This window comes from Mchenga conophoros, linkage group LG18, assembly GCF_057382185.1.
Source record: "Mchenga conophoros isolate Kocher_MC1m ecotype Shallow Benthic linkage group LG18, M_conophoros_male_GT1.1, whole genome shotgun sequence".
Lineage (NCBI taxonomy): Eukaryota > Metazoa > Chordata > Actinopteri > Cichliformes > Cichlidae > Mchenga > Mchenga conophoros.
Window position 1 is genome coordinate 15,255,917 of NC_140543.1, and position 19,512 is coordinate 15,275,428.

At 39.8% G+C, this 19,512-nt stretch overlaps 1 protein-coding gene across 5 annotated transcripts in view; it reads left to right on the forward strand.

The window, feature by feature from the left end:
* Positions 1–3,953: 3,953 nt before the first annotated feature.
* Positions 3,954–19,512, forward strand: part of LOC146553445 (pituitary adenylate cyclase-activating polypeptide type I receptor-like) — a 33,675-nt gene continuing 18,116 nt past the window's right edge. For 4 of the 5 annotated variants that reach the window (XM_085255965.1, XM_085255967.1, XM_085255968.1 and 1 more), the window contains exons 1-3: positions 4,195–4,378; positions 7,297–7,466; positions 13,683–13,776. In XM_085255965.1, coding sequence (XP_085112091.1) covers positions 7,422–7,466; positions 13,683–13,776 — 139 coding nt within the window. In that variant the 5' untranslated portion in view covers positions 4,195–4,378; positions 7,297–7,421. The other variant, XM_085255966.1, reaches the window with a different exon arrangement.

A 19,512-nucleotide genomic window follows, 5' to 3' on the forward strand; every position in this document is an offset into this window, starting at 1 on the left:
TACTTCTAGTAAGATGATGTTTGTTTGGGTTTGGTTTTTTTTGTTGTTTTTATGTATGGACATAAATGCCCTTTGGGATGATCAGTAGTAACACTGGTTATGACCAAATACCTACAAATATAATGGCCTTCCAATAACTTTCAACTGTACTTTGGGTTTTGTGTCAATTACAAAATGTTAGCATTTTTCTCCCCATTTATGCAGAGGGTTGATGCAGAGGAGGATGATATAGAGATAGGGTGAGATGGAGGTAGATGAGCCTCTGTGGCGACCCCCAGGCACTGGCTAAAAGAAAAAAGTCTGTTTCAGTATGTCAACAGGCTAAACTAAGACAATTAGCATGGTAAGCCATAAATCTGCTAAGCATCAGCTATTTGAATTTATGAATGGAGCTGTCAAGGCGTTCAGGTTACAAATGATAACATCTTAAATCATCTTTCAGTGAGGAGGGAAAAATGTGGTTTTTAGACATAAAAACCCCAAGTGACTCACTCTTGAAAATCTTTTAAAGCTTGATTAATATTAGTTCCACAACCTTTTAGAAAATATCTTAATACCATAGTATTTTTTAATAAAGGACAAAATTGTTCACAATTATCTCTTTCTCTCTTTTTTGTGTTTTAGGGTTTTTATTTGGATAAAATGAACACCAGTGTCATATAACACACAGGTTACCATTGTGGTTTAGAGGCTATTTTATATCCAGAGTTGGTGGTTTGACCCTTGACACAGACACACATTTCTATTATAGTACCCATTACCATCCATGACTGAATGCCTGAAACCCTAAACTGACTGTTTGTGCAGTAATTGCACTGAAGAACTCTATGAATGTGGATATTTTAGAAAAAATATATAAACACAAGCAGCTTTATCTTCTTCTTGCCTTGTAATTCTGCGCACACACAGAGGCAGTTATCACAGCAGTAGGATTCTGCAATTGCTTTGCTGCTTGGTCTTGAGTTAATAGAGAACTGGAAAGCCAAATTACTGAAAGTAACTGGTAGAATCCGTGTTTGCCATGGAAACAAGGCTAAAATCAGTGTCTCACATGCTATGATGTACAACACTCTACAAATCTCTGACTTTAATAACAGAAGATTTTCTGAACTTGTCTCACTGGGAGCATTTCTGTGTCTGTCCTTGAGGCAAGTCCAGTAACAGTGTTAAAATGTTCCAGGAACAGAGGGAGGCATGCGTCATTGCTCTTCATGGGCCCCACCCCCACCCCTATTTCATACATTTTGATAGAGACGAGTGTCTTCAAGGCAGTTAATGTGGCCTTTTCAATTTCCTGTTTGGTTCTCTGGATTTAATACTTTTTATGCTTCATTGATTTATAGCCAACCCATCAAAAGCCTCATGCTGGGTGATCATTCACGTCTGAGTCGAGCCACACTCAAAACACTGGAAACTGCCTATATCCTTGGATTCTGGGGCAGGTTAAAGAAACAGCTTTAAAAAAAAAAAAGGTTTAAACTGAGGATAAAAATAAGCTTCTTTGTTTGTTTCAATGAATCAATGCAGAATTAATTCATGTTATATGCATAAATAATATGCATAAATAGCTGCTGTATGTGACTCCAAATATCTCACACAGGTGACACATTTTTCTTCCGCACAGCATCCCAAAGTTGTCAAAACACTGGGTTCAGGGTGTGGTGTCAGGGCAGGCTGACCAGAACAGCTAACAACCATCGTCTAATCATGTCTGTCCTATTTGAGTATGATGCCAAGACACCAATTGACAAGGATCCTTTGTGGTCACACGACTAGTGAGGACCTAGACTATGAGGTGGTACGGTTGGATAGGGGATGACCCACACAGATATATCACATTCAACCTCCTAAAAGCATGGCGAGAGGCTGGAATTGCGTCTCTGGTGATCCAGGTGAAGGAGAGAAGAGTTGGAGCCGGAGGTGCCAAATTCCACTATTTCCCCTCTCTCCATTGTGATGACCATCTCACACAGGAGCAGACGTTGCTGCATTGCAACAGCATTTTACAGATGTGTTCTCCTCCCTACCTGGCCGCACCAGTCTCATTGAGCACCATTTCGATACATGCCCTGGCATGCTGGTGTGTTCACAGCCCTACAAGTTACATGAACATAAGAGACAAATTGTTCAGAGGGAATTGGCTGCAATGCTAAAGCTGGCAGTAATAGACGAGTCACACAGTGCTTGGTGTAGCCCCATAGTTCTTGTGGTGAAGAAAGATTGGTCTATATAGTTCTGTGTTGACTATCGCATGGTGAATGAAGTGTCACAGTTTGATCCCTACACCATACCCTAGATCATCGAGCTCCTGGACTGGTTAGGCATGGCTTACTTTTTCACAACACTGGATTTAACCAATGGCTACTAGCAGAGGGCCTTCTCCTCTCCGTATGGTTTGTAGCAATTTGTCACACGTCCATTCCGCTTGTTTGGTGCACCAGGTGGACGCAGTCCTGGAGTCCCTGAGGTACGCGTGGCCCACGGCCAAACCAAAGAAATGTGCGGATGAAGGTACAGTATCTGAGGTACCACTTGGTAGGTGGGCAGGTGTGTCCACAGATGGATAAAACTGCAACCATTGCATCCTGCCCATGTCCCAAAACCAAAAAAGAGGTGAGGCGGTTCTTGAGGCTGGCCAGTTACTACCGCCAGTTCGTTCCCGGCTTTGCATAACTGACCAGCCTCTTGACTGATCTCACCCAAAAAGGTGTCCCAGATCTACCGACTGCTGCAGTGGTTAGACTAGGAGGGACAGCTCCGTGGCCTAAGTAGGGTGATGGGGGTATGTGGCAGGGTGTAGGGGAGGGGTGGAGCAGTGGGTTCAGGTCGTGGTGTTAGCAGAGGATGACCAGAAATGCTGACAACCATCGTCTAATAATGTTTTCCCTTTTGAGTGTGCAGAGCGGAGGGACACAGCTGGAAAGCTGCGCAGTGATAAATATATTGTGGGATACACTGCAAATAAAACACCATCAGCGTGCAACGCAGTGTGCGTGGGTCCTTAGTCCTGTCACACTTATGTAATATGATTGTGTATCCTTTTTATCTCTTAGTAATTCTTGATTATGTCTTTTTTTGTCTTTATTGCTGAGTGTCTGGTTTTGCTCATTCTGTATCTTTTTATCTGTTCACTTTGCTTTTCAATATTGATGTTTTATGATGTTGCTTTGTATCCAGTTTCACTTGTTTTGCATCTGCAGGTTTTATTTCTCTTTGCCGTTGTTGGTACAGGTTTGTGGTTGTTTTTCATTCTGTAGTTTTGTCTCAATTGTACTTTTGCACTTCCTTCTACTCATTTTATTTCATGATCGTGTAAGCACAATAGACTGACACTTTGCACAATTCAAATGTAATTTTTTGCGGGGGGTTAAAGTATTGGTCATCTTGTTGCATGTCTTTGTGGCCTTTTGACTTGTTTCCCAAATCAGAAACTGCTTCTTCTTGGTCTTTTGGGTAATTCATTCGTCTGGCTTCTCTCTCCTGTGTGGATACCAACAAAGAAACTCAACTGGAGATTTAATTAAAGCAGCTCAATATTGATACCTAAGCTTTGTTTAGCTGCTGATAAAAGGTCGCGTGGCTGACTGGAGGCGTTGCTTTCAGTTCATTGGTTCCCTGCGGCGATTTCTTGTGTGTGCTGTCCGTGGTCCTGAAAGTAAACAGCATCGCCAGCGGGCCACAGTGGCCTCTGCGGGCCACGCCTTTTGGAGTCCAGTTGACAGTCTTAACTCGACCAGCATGCAATTTGGGCTTTTTAAGTAGCACATGCAGGAATTCAGATGTTAAAGTTCTGACTAAATGTGAGTCACGCACATCACGCTGCCCACTCAGTGCCTCACAAATTGCGCACAGCAGGGGACCGGACCCTGTACCTTCTGGAGCGTCTGAAAGGCGCAGGCGCAAATGTCAGAGTTTTATGAGTAGTTTCTTTTTGGAAACAAAGTCCCCCGCACGCACGCGACGCAAAGACGTGAGGAGGATGTTTTTTCTTCCATCACATCCCAGACTTTGAAAATCTGTCTCCTCCCCGCGCTGCGTCGATGCACTTGTAGACTAAACAGCTGTCTCACTTGGCTTTCTGCGTGTCTGACGAGGCGAGAACCCCGAAGGTACTGACACCTTCATCATCATCATCATCCTCCTCCTCCTCCTCTTCCACCTCATCGTGGTGCCGCAGCAGCCAAAGCGGTGAGTGCGTCCTGCAGCAGCAGCAGCAACAACAGCAGCAGTAACGGCACCTGTCTATTTTTCCCAGGACGGGCTTTTCTTGTTTTTTTAATTGTCTTAGGAGTGAAAACAAGGTAGAAACACCGCCGCAGAACCGTAAATGCCGATGGCTCCATGTGCAGACATTTGCGCAGGTGAAAATTAGGCATCGGTAAGTTGCTTTGACTTGTTTTCCGGGGCGAACGCAGCGCGCTCTCACTCACATCTGTGGCTTTCGATGTGACTGGTGAATTAAGGAGGCATTCAGCTGAAGCCTGCAGGTCTTTAAAATGCTGTGTGTGTGTGTGTGTGTGTGTGTGTGTGTGTGTGTGTGTGTGTGTGTGTGTGTGTGTGTGTGTGTGTGTGTGTGTGTGTGTGTTTTATTGAAAAATGGGAAGCAGTGAATCCGTTTCGAGTGAATGTGCCGTGAAAAGGGGAAGGCTGACGGTTTTTTTCCTGCTACATGTGCAAGCGAAGGTCACACACATGCCTGATGTGTTAAAGATGTGCGAATGTGGGAATAAAGGAAAAAGACAGGGCAAAAAAAAATCGCCCCTTCTGTGCGGTTTAGCGAAGGAGAAAGCAGCTGTCACTTACTGTGTCTTGTGTAGACGGATTTCTTCTCCCTGTGATATGATAGAAATCAACCGACGTTTTGCGATCCGCGGTATGTGGGCCATGTGACCTCTGTGCTTCAGCAAAGGAACATTCATTGAATGTATGTGGAGGTTTTGGATTGCGGTACACGTTCACGGCATTGGAAGTGGGTTGATTGGACGCGGTTTTCTCGGATCGCTTTGAATTGGAAATGATGTATTGATGCAACACAATGTTCTGGGGAATTCAACGCACATACAGGGGAAGAGTTCTGTAAAATCCCCTTTGCAGTGAAAATAAATCTTTAAGGAATCTGAGCTGGGTCTCAGATTTTCTCTCTTGTTTTTGTCATGCATCTGCTTATAGACACAAACACACACAGAGAGTCTTTTGGTTGATTGGCATCTTGGTGAGTGGATGTGTTTCCCAGTGTTTTCTTTTCAGCTTTTGTTGACATCCGTGCCAAACAGATGTGAGTAAAAACTGTTATAGCTTCGTCTTCTGCTCCATGCAGTGAATAATCCTGAATAGTCCCATGGCTGCAAACCTTCCAACATTTCCTGGTGACTCAGTACTGAGCGAAGCAGACTCTCTTGGCTTTCTTGCCCTCAGGGTAGTTCTGCCCGTCTGTTGTTTTCTGCACCAGAGCTTTCTCAGGACCAAAGAGACATTGATTTGCTCTACATAAGGCCGTTTTTAACTTCATTTGAAGCCCAGAGCAGCGTGACTGCTTTTGGGTTAAATAGATGGAGTGTGGGGAAAAAGAGCGGACCAATCATGCCAGTCCCCGTACCTATCTGCCCCTCTCTGTTTTATTTGTGCATTTCGGTTTGATTGCTCACCCTGAAAGTTTGCTTTCAGCCCTGTTGGACATATGTCTTCCTCCTCTGTATCTCTGGATTTTTCCTCTGAGCACACTCTGTCCTGTTACTTGATAAAGCATCCGAGAGATGCTTTAGAGGTAATTGGGTTCAGTACAAGAAGGAGGGGATGCAGAGTGGAATTTGTTTCTATGTGTGCATGAATTATCTTTAGGAGAAGGTGTGCATGTCTGCTGGTTTACTGGTTGTGTGCTTGTTATGTGTTTCTGGTGTTGCTGTGTTTTGTGTTAGCAGTGAATCATTGTGTTTTCAGGAGGCTGAGCGGATGAGTAAGACATGAAGTCAGGGAGGTTCGGGAGGGGGATGTTTTAAATTCTGACCCGAGGCACATGAATTTTATTATCTTAAAGGAAATTTAGAAGAATCTTCCAAATTTCTTGCCTTTTGGAAATCAATTTGTCTTCCAAAAACCCATGTTCATGTTTTAATTTAGTGAATAGATGATGACATCTCTTTTTCTGTTGTTTATTTACTCAGTAAAATGTTGCCTATGTGATTTAATCAAAGTGTGGGGTGCTTTAGAGACAAAATATCAAATCATGCACACCCACTGAAGGCCTGTGTTTGTTTATATGTTTGATGTGTCCTAGTATGAGAGTTAAGTTGTGCTCTGCAGTATAAATCAGGGTGTTTTTGCTTGTTTATATTCATGTTACACAGCTTAGGCAAACAACAAAATCCAACATTTGATGGAAATGTATAGAAATGCACTGAAGGGCTGCACCTGTTATTATTTGATATGAGTTGACAACTGAGCTAAAATAACCTGCTGGTTAATTAACTACTTAAATTCATTGTTTTGATACACACACCAAAAAAACCCCATCTAATTGTTCTTTTTCTATTTTTAAGTGACAATATTATCTTTTTTCTTCAGGGTTACTAATTACCTGAAACAATACCTGATGACAGAATTGATTCTCATGCGCATGCGCATTGTTAAGTAGGACTGTGTGAGGCCCGTGTAAGTGTGTCAGAAGGTATGAAGGTATGGTAGGAACAATAAAACACATACTTTAAAAGCAGAAGGGTAGGAAACATCCAAATTATTTAATAGAGTTGCTCCATAAAACGTCCAAAGATTGCCTTGAATAAAGGTTAAAATGAAAGATGCCACAGTGTCCAAAAACTGTTGTGTAACTCTTATAAAATCAACTCAGTATGAATAAAGGCATCAGGAAGCATTTCAGTGTAATTTGGCTTAGACTTTAGCATTAAATTAGCCACTAATTATATTTATAGTACACAGTTCTTTCAGTCTTTAGAAGTGCACTGTGATTTAAAGTCTGTTGAATAAAGTCTTGAAAAAATTAAAAATAATATTTTTTTTAAAAAAGATGACGTTACAGGTCATTCTGGCTTTGTGTCTCGTTTACACAGATTCATTCACTTCATCTGACATGAGCAGTGACGTCAGCACTTGAAATAAAGCAGAAATTCTCAAGAACGAACCATTTTAGTCGCCACAATTAGCAGCAGTAACATTATTAGTTTACACACGTGTATCTGCAAATTGCGATTCTTGTTATGACTCAGAAAAACTTAATGATGTTGTTGAGTGATGGTTGTTGTTTCTTCTTCTAGTGTTTTTTCTCTGTGTGCTGTGTTTCAGAGCCCTTGATGAAGCACGGTGACGCTGTGGGGAGCATTTTTAGTGCATCCCTTTGAAAACACACAGGCACACACACACACACGAAGATAGCAAGGAGCCTTTTGGATGCAAACACTTCCCAGGGGATGATGAGAGGCTTCCTGCTGACTGCAATCTTTCTGTTGCCCTTGGTGAGTAGCTTCTGGGCACTTATCTGTATGTTGTCCAGATTTGTGTGTGTTTGTTTGTGCGTTTGTTTGTGCGGGTGTTCAGGAGCATTGGAATGCATATATCCATCCATACGGGTATGTTTAGGTCTCTGTTATTATCCTCCTGTTCCTCAGCTTGAGCCTGGTTTATTTTTATATCCACACTTTTGCTGATGTGTTTGTGACAAGCAGTAGAAGGATGGAAATCACCCCCATGCACACCACATCAGCATACGTTACAGATTCAGGATCAGCTCATCATTAAGGCAAGCACAAAAACAGATGGCCTGACTGACCAGAGAACTACCCATCCATCTGCCGTGACTCACTTTTCTGTGGTCTCATTGAAATGAAAAGCAGAATGGAAGAGTTGTGCAAGGTGTGTGGGAGGAATTATATTCAGAGAACTGATGCAGCATAGCAGCTCTTTCCTTGGCCAAACCACACAGATGTAGAAATTGCTTTAATATAGTTAATATCGTCCTTTTCGTGATGATGGTTTCTTTTTGCCTTTGTAGCTGCTAGTAAAAATTTCACAGCAGTGCCAGCTGATGATGGTGACTCAAATGAATTCATAAAGTGACCTGGCAGCCAGAAACATTGTGTCCAACCTTGAAGTCACCGCCCCCTGACATATGTGAAGTGCTTCTTCAGCTGACATCTTTGAACAGTGCCCATCTAAGGCTGACCTTTAGCGACTGTTGTGGCAGATATGTCTGTGGTGATGTACTTATTATGTGTCCGATGGGTCTGTACAGTGGGCCAGTGGTCTGCGACGTCATCTGAGAGTTATTATCTGTGTTGTGTGGTTCTGTGGGTGCTACTGAGTTATCTGGCTCTCGTAAAAATAGCCTCGAGGGGGGAAACTGAATTCTGCAGCCTCAGAATGGAGGCCATATCTGGATAGACATCTGTTTGAGAGAAGAAGAGTTACAGGGAGCAGAGATTAAAAAGCACGCTTAGAAATATATTGATGAGCCCTGTACTTTTACGCAGCTTAGTCATGCCTGTTTTATGTGTCTTTTAAAATCAAATACAAAAATTGTCACGAGTCGCTTAGAGGTTCCACTCGCAGGACTCCTGGGTAGCGTTCAAACGGAGATAGTTTATTACAGATCTTCACCAAGTGTATGTACAGACAGTGCGAGGTTAGTGCTATATACAAGACGTGAGGGGCAGGGGTCCAGGCCTCCAGGGAACACGGGGAAATCACACACGCGCTCAAAACAGCCTCTCTCCACTCCGCTAGCGACCTGTCACTCCTTCCACACTCCACACGGGGAAACACGGGGATGGGTCCGGGGAATCTAGGAACAAAGGAACACGTTAAGTCTCTGAGACAGAGGCACGGCAAACTTGAGCTAGGTGTGTACTGACAAGAGCCTTCACAACAATCCAGCGTTGAACAGCTGATCTCCTCCTTCTAATATACCAGCTGGTCTGATGAGGCCCAGGTGTGCACGACCCGGGAAGGCGTGGACCGAGGGCGTGAACCCGCCATGAGTTCCGCTCCGGCAAAACAGGGGAGAGGGAGAGAGAGAGGAAAAAGAGAAGAGAAGGGGGGCTAGGAGTGAAGAGATGCTGATCAGCGCCTTGCCGATCCCGCAGGTCATGACAAAAATGTTGATGCTCATAGTTCTACCATCAAGTTTAAAAAATACTGATTTCACATTATATACTGATATTTCCGCATTTAAAAAAAGAACTTGAAAAAGGTGCTAATCACAATATTAGCTGTCTTATTGTGGCCTCAAGACCCATCACAAAAGTCTTTAAGGTACCAAGGTTTAACAATATCTGAAGCTAATGTTAGCATAAAGATTATCATTAAGAACCATTGACTCAATAACTGCTTAAAGCACATTCTTTTGTATATTAGAGCTACGATGTATTAAAGTGGGTAGAAATTCTTGCTAATATTGTGGGTTTAGATCACAGCAAGCAACATTATTGTATAAAAAAAAGGCTCTGAAAATCCAGTGTAGGCTGTGCTAAAGCTAGCAACTAGCAAGGGAAGTCAAATTAAAGCATTTAGCAGGTAACAGCATTACTGCCCCCAGAAGCTTTAGGACTCCAAAACAGAGCTAAAAGGAAAACTCACAATGCTGTCTGTCCCATGTTTAGTCAAAATACCACATGCAGGCTTGTTTTGTTTTGCCACACTGCAGGGTTGTAGTCAATTCAAACTGATGTAAATGGCAGACCTACAGTACAGTACCTTTGGAAGCTCTAATTAAAGAAGTACCGATACCAAGTAGCAGAGTAAACCAAAAAGTTTTACTTCTATTCAGTTTTGTAACACAGAAAGATACTACTAAAGCTATAGGATAAAAACACATCTCTGAATATTTTATTTCCCATGTACATTTATTTTCTCTCGCACAAAACTGCATAAACAACGTTACAGTTATTTTAATGCTTCAATTCTAAACAACTATGATACTGTATTTATGTATGTTTCCATGAATATTATGTATATTTGTAGGTTTTGCCTTTTTCTTAGCAATCTCTCATTTTAAATCATAATTGTAAATTTTGGTCAAGCTATAAATTAAACAGTTAACTAAGATCCAAGATTCAAAGATTCAAGATTCAAAGTGTTTATTGTCATATGTACAAAGAAAAGCATTTGTTTGTACAATGAAATTCTTTCTTTGCTGTCCACAGGCAGATGCCTGGTTAATATATGCAAATTGAAATAGAACAGATAAAATACAAACAGTATAAATAAATAAATAAATAAATAAATAAATAAATAAATAAAGACAAAATTTAAGTGTGAAATAGATATTATGCAAGATGACCTGCATATGTGCAAAAATTATTATTACTGTTAAAATAGGTTAGCTGTTCAAGAGACTGATAGCAGTGGGGAAGAAGTAGTTGTTGAGGTCCTCATCAATGTTCCCTCTAAGCTATTGCGCACTGCTGGCATGATTGGGCACAGAAAAAAAATCTAACCTGAATTGAAATTAAAATTAATACTTTAACAATTCTGTTTTGCAGTGTTAGTCAGTAAGTGACTGGCTGCTCCCGTATAGGATTAGAACGATGCCACCTTATCCCATAGTCCAGCCAATAATGCGATTCACATTTGTATATACGCAGCTAATCAACGTCAGGCAGGCTATGGCAGCGTCCTTATGCCGACACCGGTGTTTTAGCTAGCAAAGCGGCGTGGCTGATGTGGAGTGAAGCCACGTTAATGACAACGTGCACAACCATTGGAGATGTGAGCAGGACAGACGGAACAATTGACGGGTAAAGTGTGGACTTTATACCAGTTTTGATTTTGTGTTGATAGGCCACGTAAAACCAGAGTTATGATAAAAATATATGCAGTGTTTGTTTTTTTCCTGAATGCAATCGTTGTTTATATTTACTGCGGGAAGAAACGGTAAAAACAGTGTTTTATAAGGAAAACGCTGGAAAGCCTGCGAGCAAAAACACCCTCCACCCCTCCCAGCCTTTCCTACTGGTGGAAAAATGTACCATGTCGACCAATCAAAAAATGATATGGCAACATGACATTTAGTTGTTTAGGAAGGGGGAAGTTTTAGCAGTGGCGGCGGTGTTTTGAGATGTGAGAGATTTTCGACGTTTAGCGCAAATCTTGTGTAGTTAGTGTGTAGTGTAGTCAATAGTTGTTTTGTGTGTCAGAACAATGAGGCGACTACTGAATGTTACAGGTGTTACAGGAGTGATACATCTCCTGTTGTCAGGCCTGCAGGTATCAGGCTGTTGTTCTCCTTTATCTCATAGTGGACAGGAATTATTTTTTGGACCACCACAAATAATTTGGGTGGCATCAGATTTGATGCAGAACAGCTGATTGTTCTGTAAACAGTTTGAAATGTTTATTTAAAAAAACGCCTTGGCTGCATTTTTAGGTAAACAAAAACAAAAACAAAACTCAGTTACTTTTTTGAAGAAGTAACTAGATAATTAATTGCCCAACATTGGTCATTATATACTGTATTTTGCAGACATAACTTAAGAGTTGTCTGCCAGTCTGGACGTGATAGAGCCACTGGTTGCTAGGGAAAAATGTGTTTTCCCCGGCTGGTTAGCAGTGGTTCCTGGAGGTTGTTGACTCTTACTGGGTACAATCAGAGGTTAAAAATGTGCCGCTCAAAAAAATGCCACAGTTGACTGTCATTTCTTTTTCATGTTTCTCTACAAATACTCAGTAACTTACATATGGAACAACTTTTACTTTGAAAGCAAACAGTCTCCAAAATGTAAATTTTTTGCCAGTACACTATCTCCAAGCTAAGTTTTACATTTCACATTTTTATTTCCATTTTTTAACAAAAAGAGTCTGTAAATAGTAATCAGTAAATGTGTAAAAAAAAAAGTAATATGGAACACATTTTCATTTTAAAACAGCACATTATACTGTATTTTGTTTGTTTGTTTGTTACAGTGTAGGCACTGCTTTATAATGAGCTTAAAAGCATTTTGATTAAACATCAGGTCACATAAGTTGACCGTATTTCATATGATCTCTTTTACTAGATGTATAACTGTGATAAGACTATGTCAAAGCTTAGCAAGCTTACATTTTCAGGCACTTAAGTTAGCTTGTTGTCAATTGCAGCTGAAAGTTACTGACATCAACAGCACACAGCACTAGACACCAAATGTAAAAATTACTTCTGGTATCATGCACTCACATAAAAATGTCCTCAAGCATGAATGATAACAAAATAAACTCCTGTAGCATGAACTTGCAATGCTTTCATAAAGTATTAGCCTTACTGAAGTTATTCTGCAGATAGAATCATGCAGAATCATTATTTCATGCAGAAATACAATTTTAAAGCTTATTTGGGAACAGGAAACGGTTCATATACATACATGCACACATGCACAAAACAGGTGAGTAACTTGAAATGGAATGAACAGCACATTTCATACTGTCATCTTACAGGCCTGCCTGCATTCATGCTAAACAGATATTAGTCATCTGCATCCAATTATTTCTCATTTCTGAATCTTTGCCTACACTGTGTGCTGACTCCTGGCTGGTAACCTGCTGCTTAGCAACATGGATGCTTGCGATGGGTACAGAGAGGTCTTCCTTTAAAACACTCCACTAGTTTTATTGAAGAATACCAAACGGTTATTACAACATGAAGAAGTGTGTGTGTGTGTGTGTGTGGGGGGGGGGGGGGGGGGGGGGGGAAGCTTGCTTGCTTATTTTTTGCCATCACAGAGAAGTGGCGAAATTATTTGCATTTAACAACTGTTGCCCTTTAAATGGTAATGTGCCAGAGAATGGATAGCTCTAATAATTTTTCACATTATTCCTGGAGTGTTTCAAAATTCTGCTCTTGTGCTGAAAGATAAAGGAAGGAAGTGAGTCCTAGGACATCTTTACAGTCAGCTGATGACCCATCTTATCTCAATACCGATGCCTGAAGTGAATTCATATCGAAGAGGAGGGAGAGAGTGATGAGTCAGCCATGGCTCAGAGGGCTGGGATATATTACACCTATCATTTCACCATGAGAGCAAAGGAAGGGTTGCAAGAAAGCTAAAGGTGCAAAATAGAGATTGGCCTTAAGGGAGAGTGCGGGGGTACATCAACAGAGAAGATGACAGACATACTGTAAGTCTACTGCCTGAGAGTAAATAGCTTTCCTCACTGCATCATGGAGGAAGATGATATCTTGTTTACTCCACTGTGGTGGCTTTTGTGTGCCCTTTTAATGGGCTTTGGTTTTAGTGGTTAGCAGAGGATGTCTGAAGGACCATAATTTTGGAACCACTGTCCCAATCCCTGGTTGTGTTAGAAGATTATTCCCAAATTTAGTTAGTAACTCAATGGATACTCAAAATGGATAAGAGACAAGAGGATGTTTTATTACAATAGATCTTATTATAACAGTCAAGCAACATCTCTTTGATCGGGTTAGAGTTGCGCTTGAGAATGCAAATGTCCAGCACAGCCATCCAGTACATGTTTTATATCCTGCCACCTCGCTAGCAGAAACCCAATTGCACCCGTATGAGAATAGCACAGGTCATTATCCTGATAATTCACAGTGAGCAAGTGGACGACATGGTCTTCTGCAGAGCACCCACACCAAAAGCAAACAAGCAAAAAGAGTGTTTCTAGTCAAATGCATCTGATGTGGACTATATTTCCCGAGTCTCCCCACATCAGTGTGTGCGCTTGTGTGTTTTCTTTAGGTGGCCTCCGAGTCTGAGCACTGCGTAATAAAGCGTGAACATGATAAATGCATGGAGAGGATCGCAATGCACAAATCAGATGGAGAAGAATATGGTAAGTGAGGATGCGTCCCCAAGTGTGGGTATGCAACGTTTTCATATGTTGCTTTTCATTTCTGTGCTCCTGTGATTACATGGTCTACGCCTCGGTCAGCTCCAAAAACACAGATCTGCGGATGAAAGTCATGAATAGCTTAATGGGAATTAATGGAATGCAGGCTTGTTTTTATACTCAATGATCTGGCATTTTTCATGTTTGAAAAGGTCATACAGGGACATGTAAGGATGAAAGATGAATGGAGCTGTATTTCTGATTCACATTGCAAATGCATTACCTCAAAAGGCCAGTATCCACGTCACTTTTCAGAAAAAAACCCCAGAGGAAACTTGTAATGTGGGCCCTGGAAACAATTATTTTCTTGGCTATGGATTGTGGTTTTCATTAGCGACTGCTACAGGTCTCCTGCTGCTTGAAATATGCGCAGCAGACTACAAATCCCAGACTGCACTGTGACTTACAGCTTTGGTGACAGTAACAGAGCCATGAAAAAAAAATAAACACAAGAAAAATGTAAAAGATTTAGAGTGTAAGATAACAAATTTAAGGAGGAGAGGAGCTGTAAGGTCAGCTCGTTTTTCATCTGTAGATTTAAAGGTCGGCCCTGTAGTCTCCCTGCGTGCTGCACAGCAAACTGCATTAGGTTCGTCTGTTTTTATCTGAGTGTTTTCGCTTTATCTTTGCACAGTATGAGGTGGTAAAGTAGAGCTGTCATTTATAAGCAAATGTGAGCACAATTTCTCACACTTAAATGATTAAAATGAGGCATTGTGTTATTTATTCCTTCAGTCCTCTTAAAGATTATCAGTTTGTTTATTTTTTCTTTCAATTTTTTTGTAGCACAAACAGTAGCACATATTGGCCAGCCTTGAACCTTTAACCGATCCCTGTCTCCTCCCACGCCTTTAAAAGAAGCCGTCCTGCTGCTTTCTGCTGACAGCAAATCATTTGTGAGGAAATAAAACTGCCAGGTTTGCAGAAATCCGACATGGAGGTTTGAGAAAAAGCGAAGAGAAAAATGAAAACAAGGAAACAACAAGTCAGACAAAGCATAGAGAAGCTGTTATGATGAGGCTTTTTTTCTGATTGATAAAAATTGATTTCTAAACAAACTGATTTATTAACGGATATCAACAAAAACAGTCTCCAGTTTCTCAATTAAGATGATTTGCTGATTTCAGTTGATTCCAAATAGGTTATCTGTGGATGTTGGACTGTGCAGATTTTGATAGCGCTTCTATGACCTTTAGAAGGTCAAATTGGGCATCTTTAATTTATCACTCTTTTATTTGTTGTATTGTATGGATTGGGCATTCTGTTATTATTTTATTCCCTCATTGCTCTGCAACACAAACAGTTTGTTTATTTTTGTTTTTAACTTTCAGTTTTTAGACCGCAGTAGCACATAATAGCCAGCCTTGACACTTTAACTGATCCTCCCCTCGCTGTAAAAGAAGCCGCCCTGCTGTTTTCTGCTGACAGCAAATCATTTGTGAGGAAATAAAACTGCCTGGTATGCAGAAATCTGACATTTCTTTCATTACAAATTAATTATCTGTGGATGTTGCACTGTAAATGTTTGACAATACTGCCGTGGCCTTTGGGAAGTCAAACCAGTTGATCGAATCTGCTTCAGAAAATTAAATTATACCAGTCTTGTGAATCCAGCCATGTGTTTTTTGTACAAATGTATTTTACATTTACGTGGACAGTACAGAATGTGTGATGTGTGATTTTCATATGCTGAATTTTTGAAGCCCGGCAAATACTATGAGATTTTGCGTGAGATAGGGACAGGGAGCTTTATTAAGCCAGTTACCTCTGTAGCTCAGTTCAGCTCATTTGGCTCAGATTTGCCCTTTAAAAGGTAATTGGCTTTGTGTCCGGCTCACCAGACAGAACCAAAACAGATTAGAGAGCCAAGCAGAGTAGAGAAAGCACTGCAAACACACCGGACACATGCACAAACTCACATATGCACATGAACAGATAACCCCCAGTCACAAAGACACTCAAAGTGCACACAAATCAGACTTCTGCCTGCCTCTGCAGCACTATAAACCGCCCGAGCATAAACTAGAAAAAGGGGGGAAGGATTGAGAAGAGATGGGAGCGGAGAGAAAGACAGACAGAAATTAAAACTGTGAAACCAACACATAGAATAAAAACAAAAATGTTGAGCATCACTCAAGCATTGAGACAGATGAATAGCAGAAGATCAAAACAAAGCAGAAACCGGTAAATGGAAATGAGCTAAGAAATTGTCTGCTTCCAGCTTGATTCAACTGGGACACCAGGGGAATTAACTGTATCACATTAAACCTGCAAAAACCTCAAGAGTTGCTCCTTTATAAGGTACAGCTTGCAAAAACTTATACTTAACCATTCACCATTTTCCTGCAAAAGGAAAATATAGTTGCGAAACAGGCAAACAAACCAGGGAGGGCATCACACTGTCACCCTTTACCATTGCTCTATTCACAGTTTTCAGGGTAACATATGGAAATGATTTCCAGGAAAAAATCCTTTCAGGCAAGAATGGAGAACAATAGAATAGTTCTGTTTCCTGACGGTTTCCAGATTTTGTGTGTTTTTGACATTATTCCTGATCACTGAGTGTGTTTTTTGGTTCCACAGGAATACAAACTGTTAAAACAGCATCAGCCCTACAGTGTGAAATGATGGGCTTTTTTCTGCTGCTGGTCAGACAGAATCATTTGTCAGCTCTTTTGACAGCAAGGGCTGATACTCTCAAGGGTGTGTCTGTGCACAGATAAATGTTAGACCAACTAAAATCTGTCATTTTGGCTCTGACAGTGCATGTTTGTGAATAAATGCAGGTACTTGTGCCTACCTCCTTCCTCAACATCCAAAGGCGGCGAATAGTGCAAAATACACAGAGTTAGAATAGCTATAATTAATGTTTATATACTAAAACATATATCCATTGATAATAAAAGATAAATGTGCAGCAGAGCCTTATTGACTTTTACCTCACAAATTCACTGTTCCTCCAAACGCTCACTGCTCAAAGAGCTGGTCTTTTTCTGCCATAGCAGGCAGTAAAAGTGCTCTGGAAACACATCGTACAAGATCTGAGTCCAACAGCACACACACAAAACAGCTGGTGAACACAGTGGATCATTAAGCATCTAAAAAGCCACATGAATTTTCCTAAACGAGTTGGAGGAGACCAAAAATGGAGCTAAAAGACTACAGGGAACCCATTGCAATCATTTCAAGTCCTTATATTTTTCTCACCTATATATCATTCACACCTAGACTGGGCCTTTGTACAGTTACTCAGTTTGTCCATTTTCTGAAACAAGCTGTTTTAGCTCCTTTGCCTTTAATTCCATTGTTTTCATTCTACTTCTGTTGTTTTCATTCAAATTCTTTTCTTTTCATTCCAATTCCATTGTTTTGATTCAAATTCTGGTCTGTTCATTCTAATTCCGTTGTTTTCATTCAAATTCTATTCATTTCATTCTAATTCCGTTCATTTCATTGAAATTCCGTTGTTTTCATTCAAATTCTTTTCTTTTCATTCCAATTCCATTGTTTTGATTCAAATTCTGGTCTGTTCATTCTAATTCCGTTGTTTTCATTCAAATTCTATTCATTTCATTCTAATTCCGTTCATTTCATTCAAATTCCATCGTTTTCATTCAAATTCCATTGTTTTCATTCAAATTCCATTGTTTGTTCTCAAATTCTGTTGTTTTCATTCAAATTCCGTCATTTTCATTTTAATTCCATTGTTTTCATTCAAATGCTGTTGTTTTCATTCAAATTCTACTCTTTTTATTCAAATTCTACTGTTTGTTTTAGAATTCTGTTGCTTTCATTCAAACTCTGTTCTATACATTCTAATTCTGTTGTTTTCATTCTAATTCTGTCATTTTCATTTCAATTCTGTTGTTTTCATTTTAATTCTGTTGTTTTCTTTTAAACTTCCATTGTTTTCATTCAAATTCTGTCATTTTCATTTCAATTCTGTTGTTTTCATTTTAATTCTGTTGTTTTCTTTTAAACTTCCATTGTTTTCATTCAAATTCTGTTGTTTTCATTTTAATTCCGTCGTTTTCATTTTAATTCCATTGTTTTCTTTCTAATTCTGTTGTTTTCATACAAATTCTGTTCTTTTCATTCTATTTCCATTGTTTTGATTCAAATTCTTTTCTGTTCATTCTAATTCTGTTGTTTGTTTTAAACTTCCATTGTTTTCATTCAAATTCTGTTGTTTTCATTCAAATTCTTTTGTTTTTGATCAAATTCTGTTCTTTTCATTCAAATTCTGTCATTTTCATTCAAATTCCATTGTTTTCATTCAAATTCTTTTCTTTTCATTCTAATTCCATTGTTTTGATTCAAATTCTGGTCTGTTCATTCTAATTCCGTTGTTTTCATTCTAATTCTATTCATTTCATTCTAATTCCGTTCATTTCATTGAAATTCCGTTGTTTTCATTCAAATTCCGTTGTTTTCATTCAAATTCCATCGTTTTCATTCAAATTCCATTGTTTGTTCTCAAATTCCATTGTTTGTTCTCAAATTCTGTTGTTTGTTCTCAAATTCTGTTGTTTTCATTCAGATTTCGTCGTTTTCATTTTACAGTTTTTCTCAGTCGCTTTGGTGCGTTCCTCAGAACACCATTAACATTTGCACAGCAGTTAGTGCATTTCCCAAAACAATTAGTGCAAACTGCAAAACCTAGTGGATAGCCTGCAAAAGCACGTCACATGCACAGAATTGATTATCCATACCTCAAAAGCAAGTATCCATGTCAACGAAACAGTCAGTGCCATCAAAATGAAAAGTCTTGACACCATCTTTATGAACAAGATAGTCAAATGGCATTGTCATGTTTCCACTATGACAGTTTATAATTTCAGTGTTTCCCATTGCAAAAACAATTGGTGACACCTGAAAATGCTGACGACAGCACTATGGCCTACCTGTACAGCCATCTGAAATGTGCAGTAAAGTCACTGTAGATGTTATGGGAGTCTTGGGAGTAACTGAGACACTGAATACGTACGTTTCACATTTCCATTGTGTAGAAGTGTTTGTAATCCTACAGAATTGTGCAAAAGAAAAATATGCTACAGTCACTTGTTCACTGTAGAATACATGTAAACATAAAATCACCAATTTGGTAGAGCCTCCTCATGAGTGACAGCTGTAATTTACCTGAGATCAATTGTTCAATTTCGGAGACATTTCCAGGAACAATGATACAGAAAGGTATAGGATTTGCTTGACAGATGGCCAATATTTGGCATGTGATAACTAGTTCAACAATTTTGTGTGTGATGACTTAAGCAATGGATGTATGACTATTAGTTTTATTGGGAATGACTATTCAGCATCCATAGGTATGATTACTTTTGACTGACATGACATAAGCAAATGGAAATGTCAGAAAGCAGCAGGGAAATGTATGGAAGCAACTGATTCATGTCCAAAATCATTTGCAGTTTGTTCAGAGAGAGGAGAAATTGCTACTATGATGTGCACAAATGACTGAGTGTTGTGGAGGTTGAACTAATAGTTATGAGAATTTCAATTCTGATCTGAGAAACGCACCAAAGCGACTGAGAAAAACTGTAATTCCATTGTTTTCATTCAAATGCTGTTGTTTTCATTCAAATTCTACTCTTTTTATTCAAATTCTATTGTTTGTTTTAGAATTCTGTTGCTTTCATTCAAACTCTGTTCTATACATTCTAA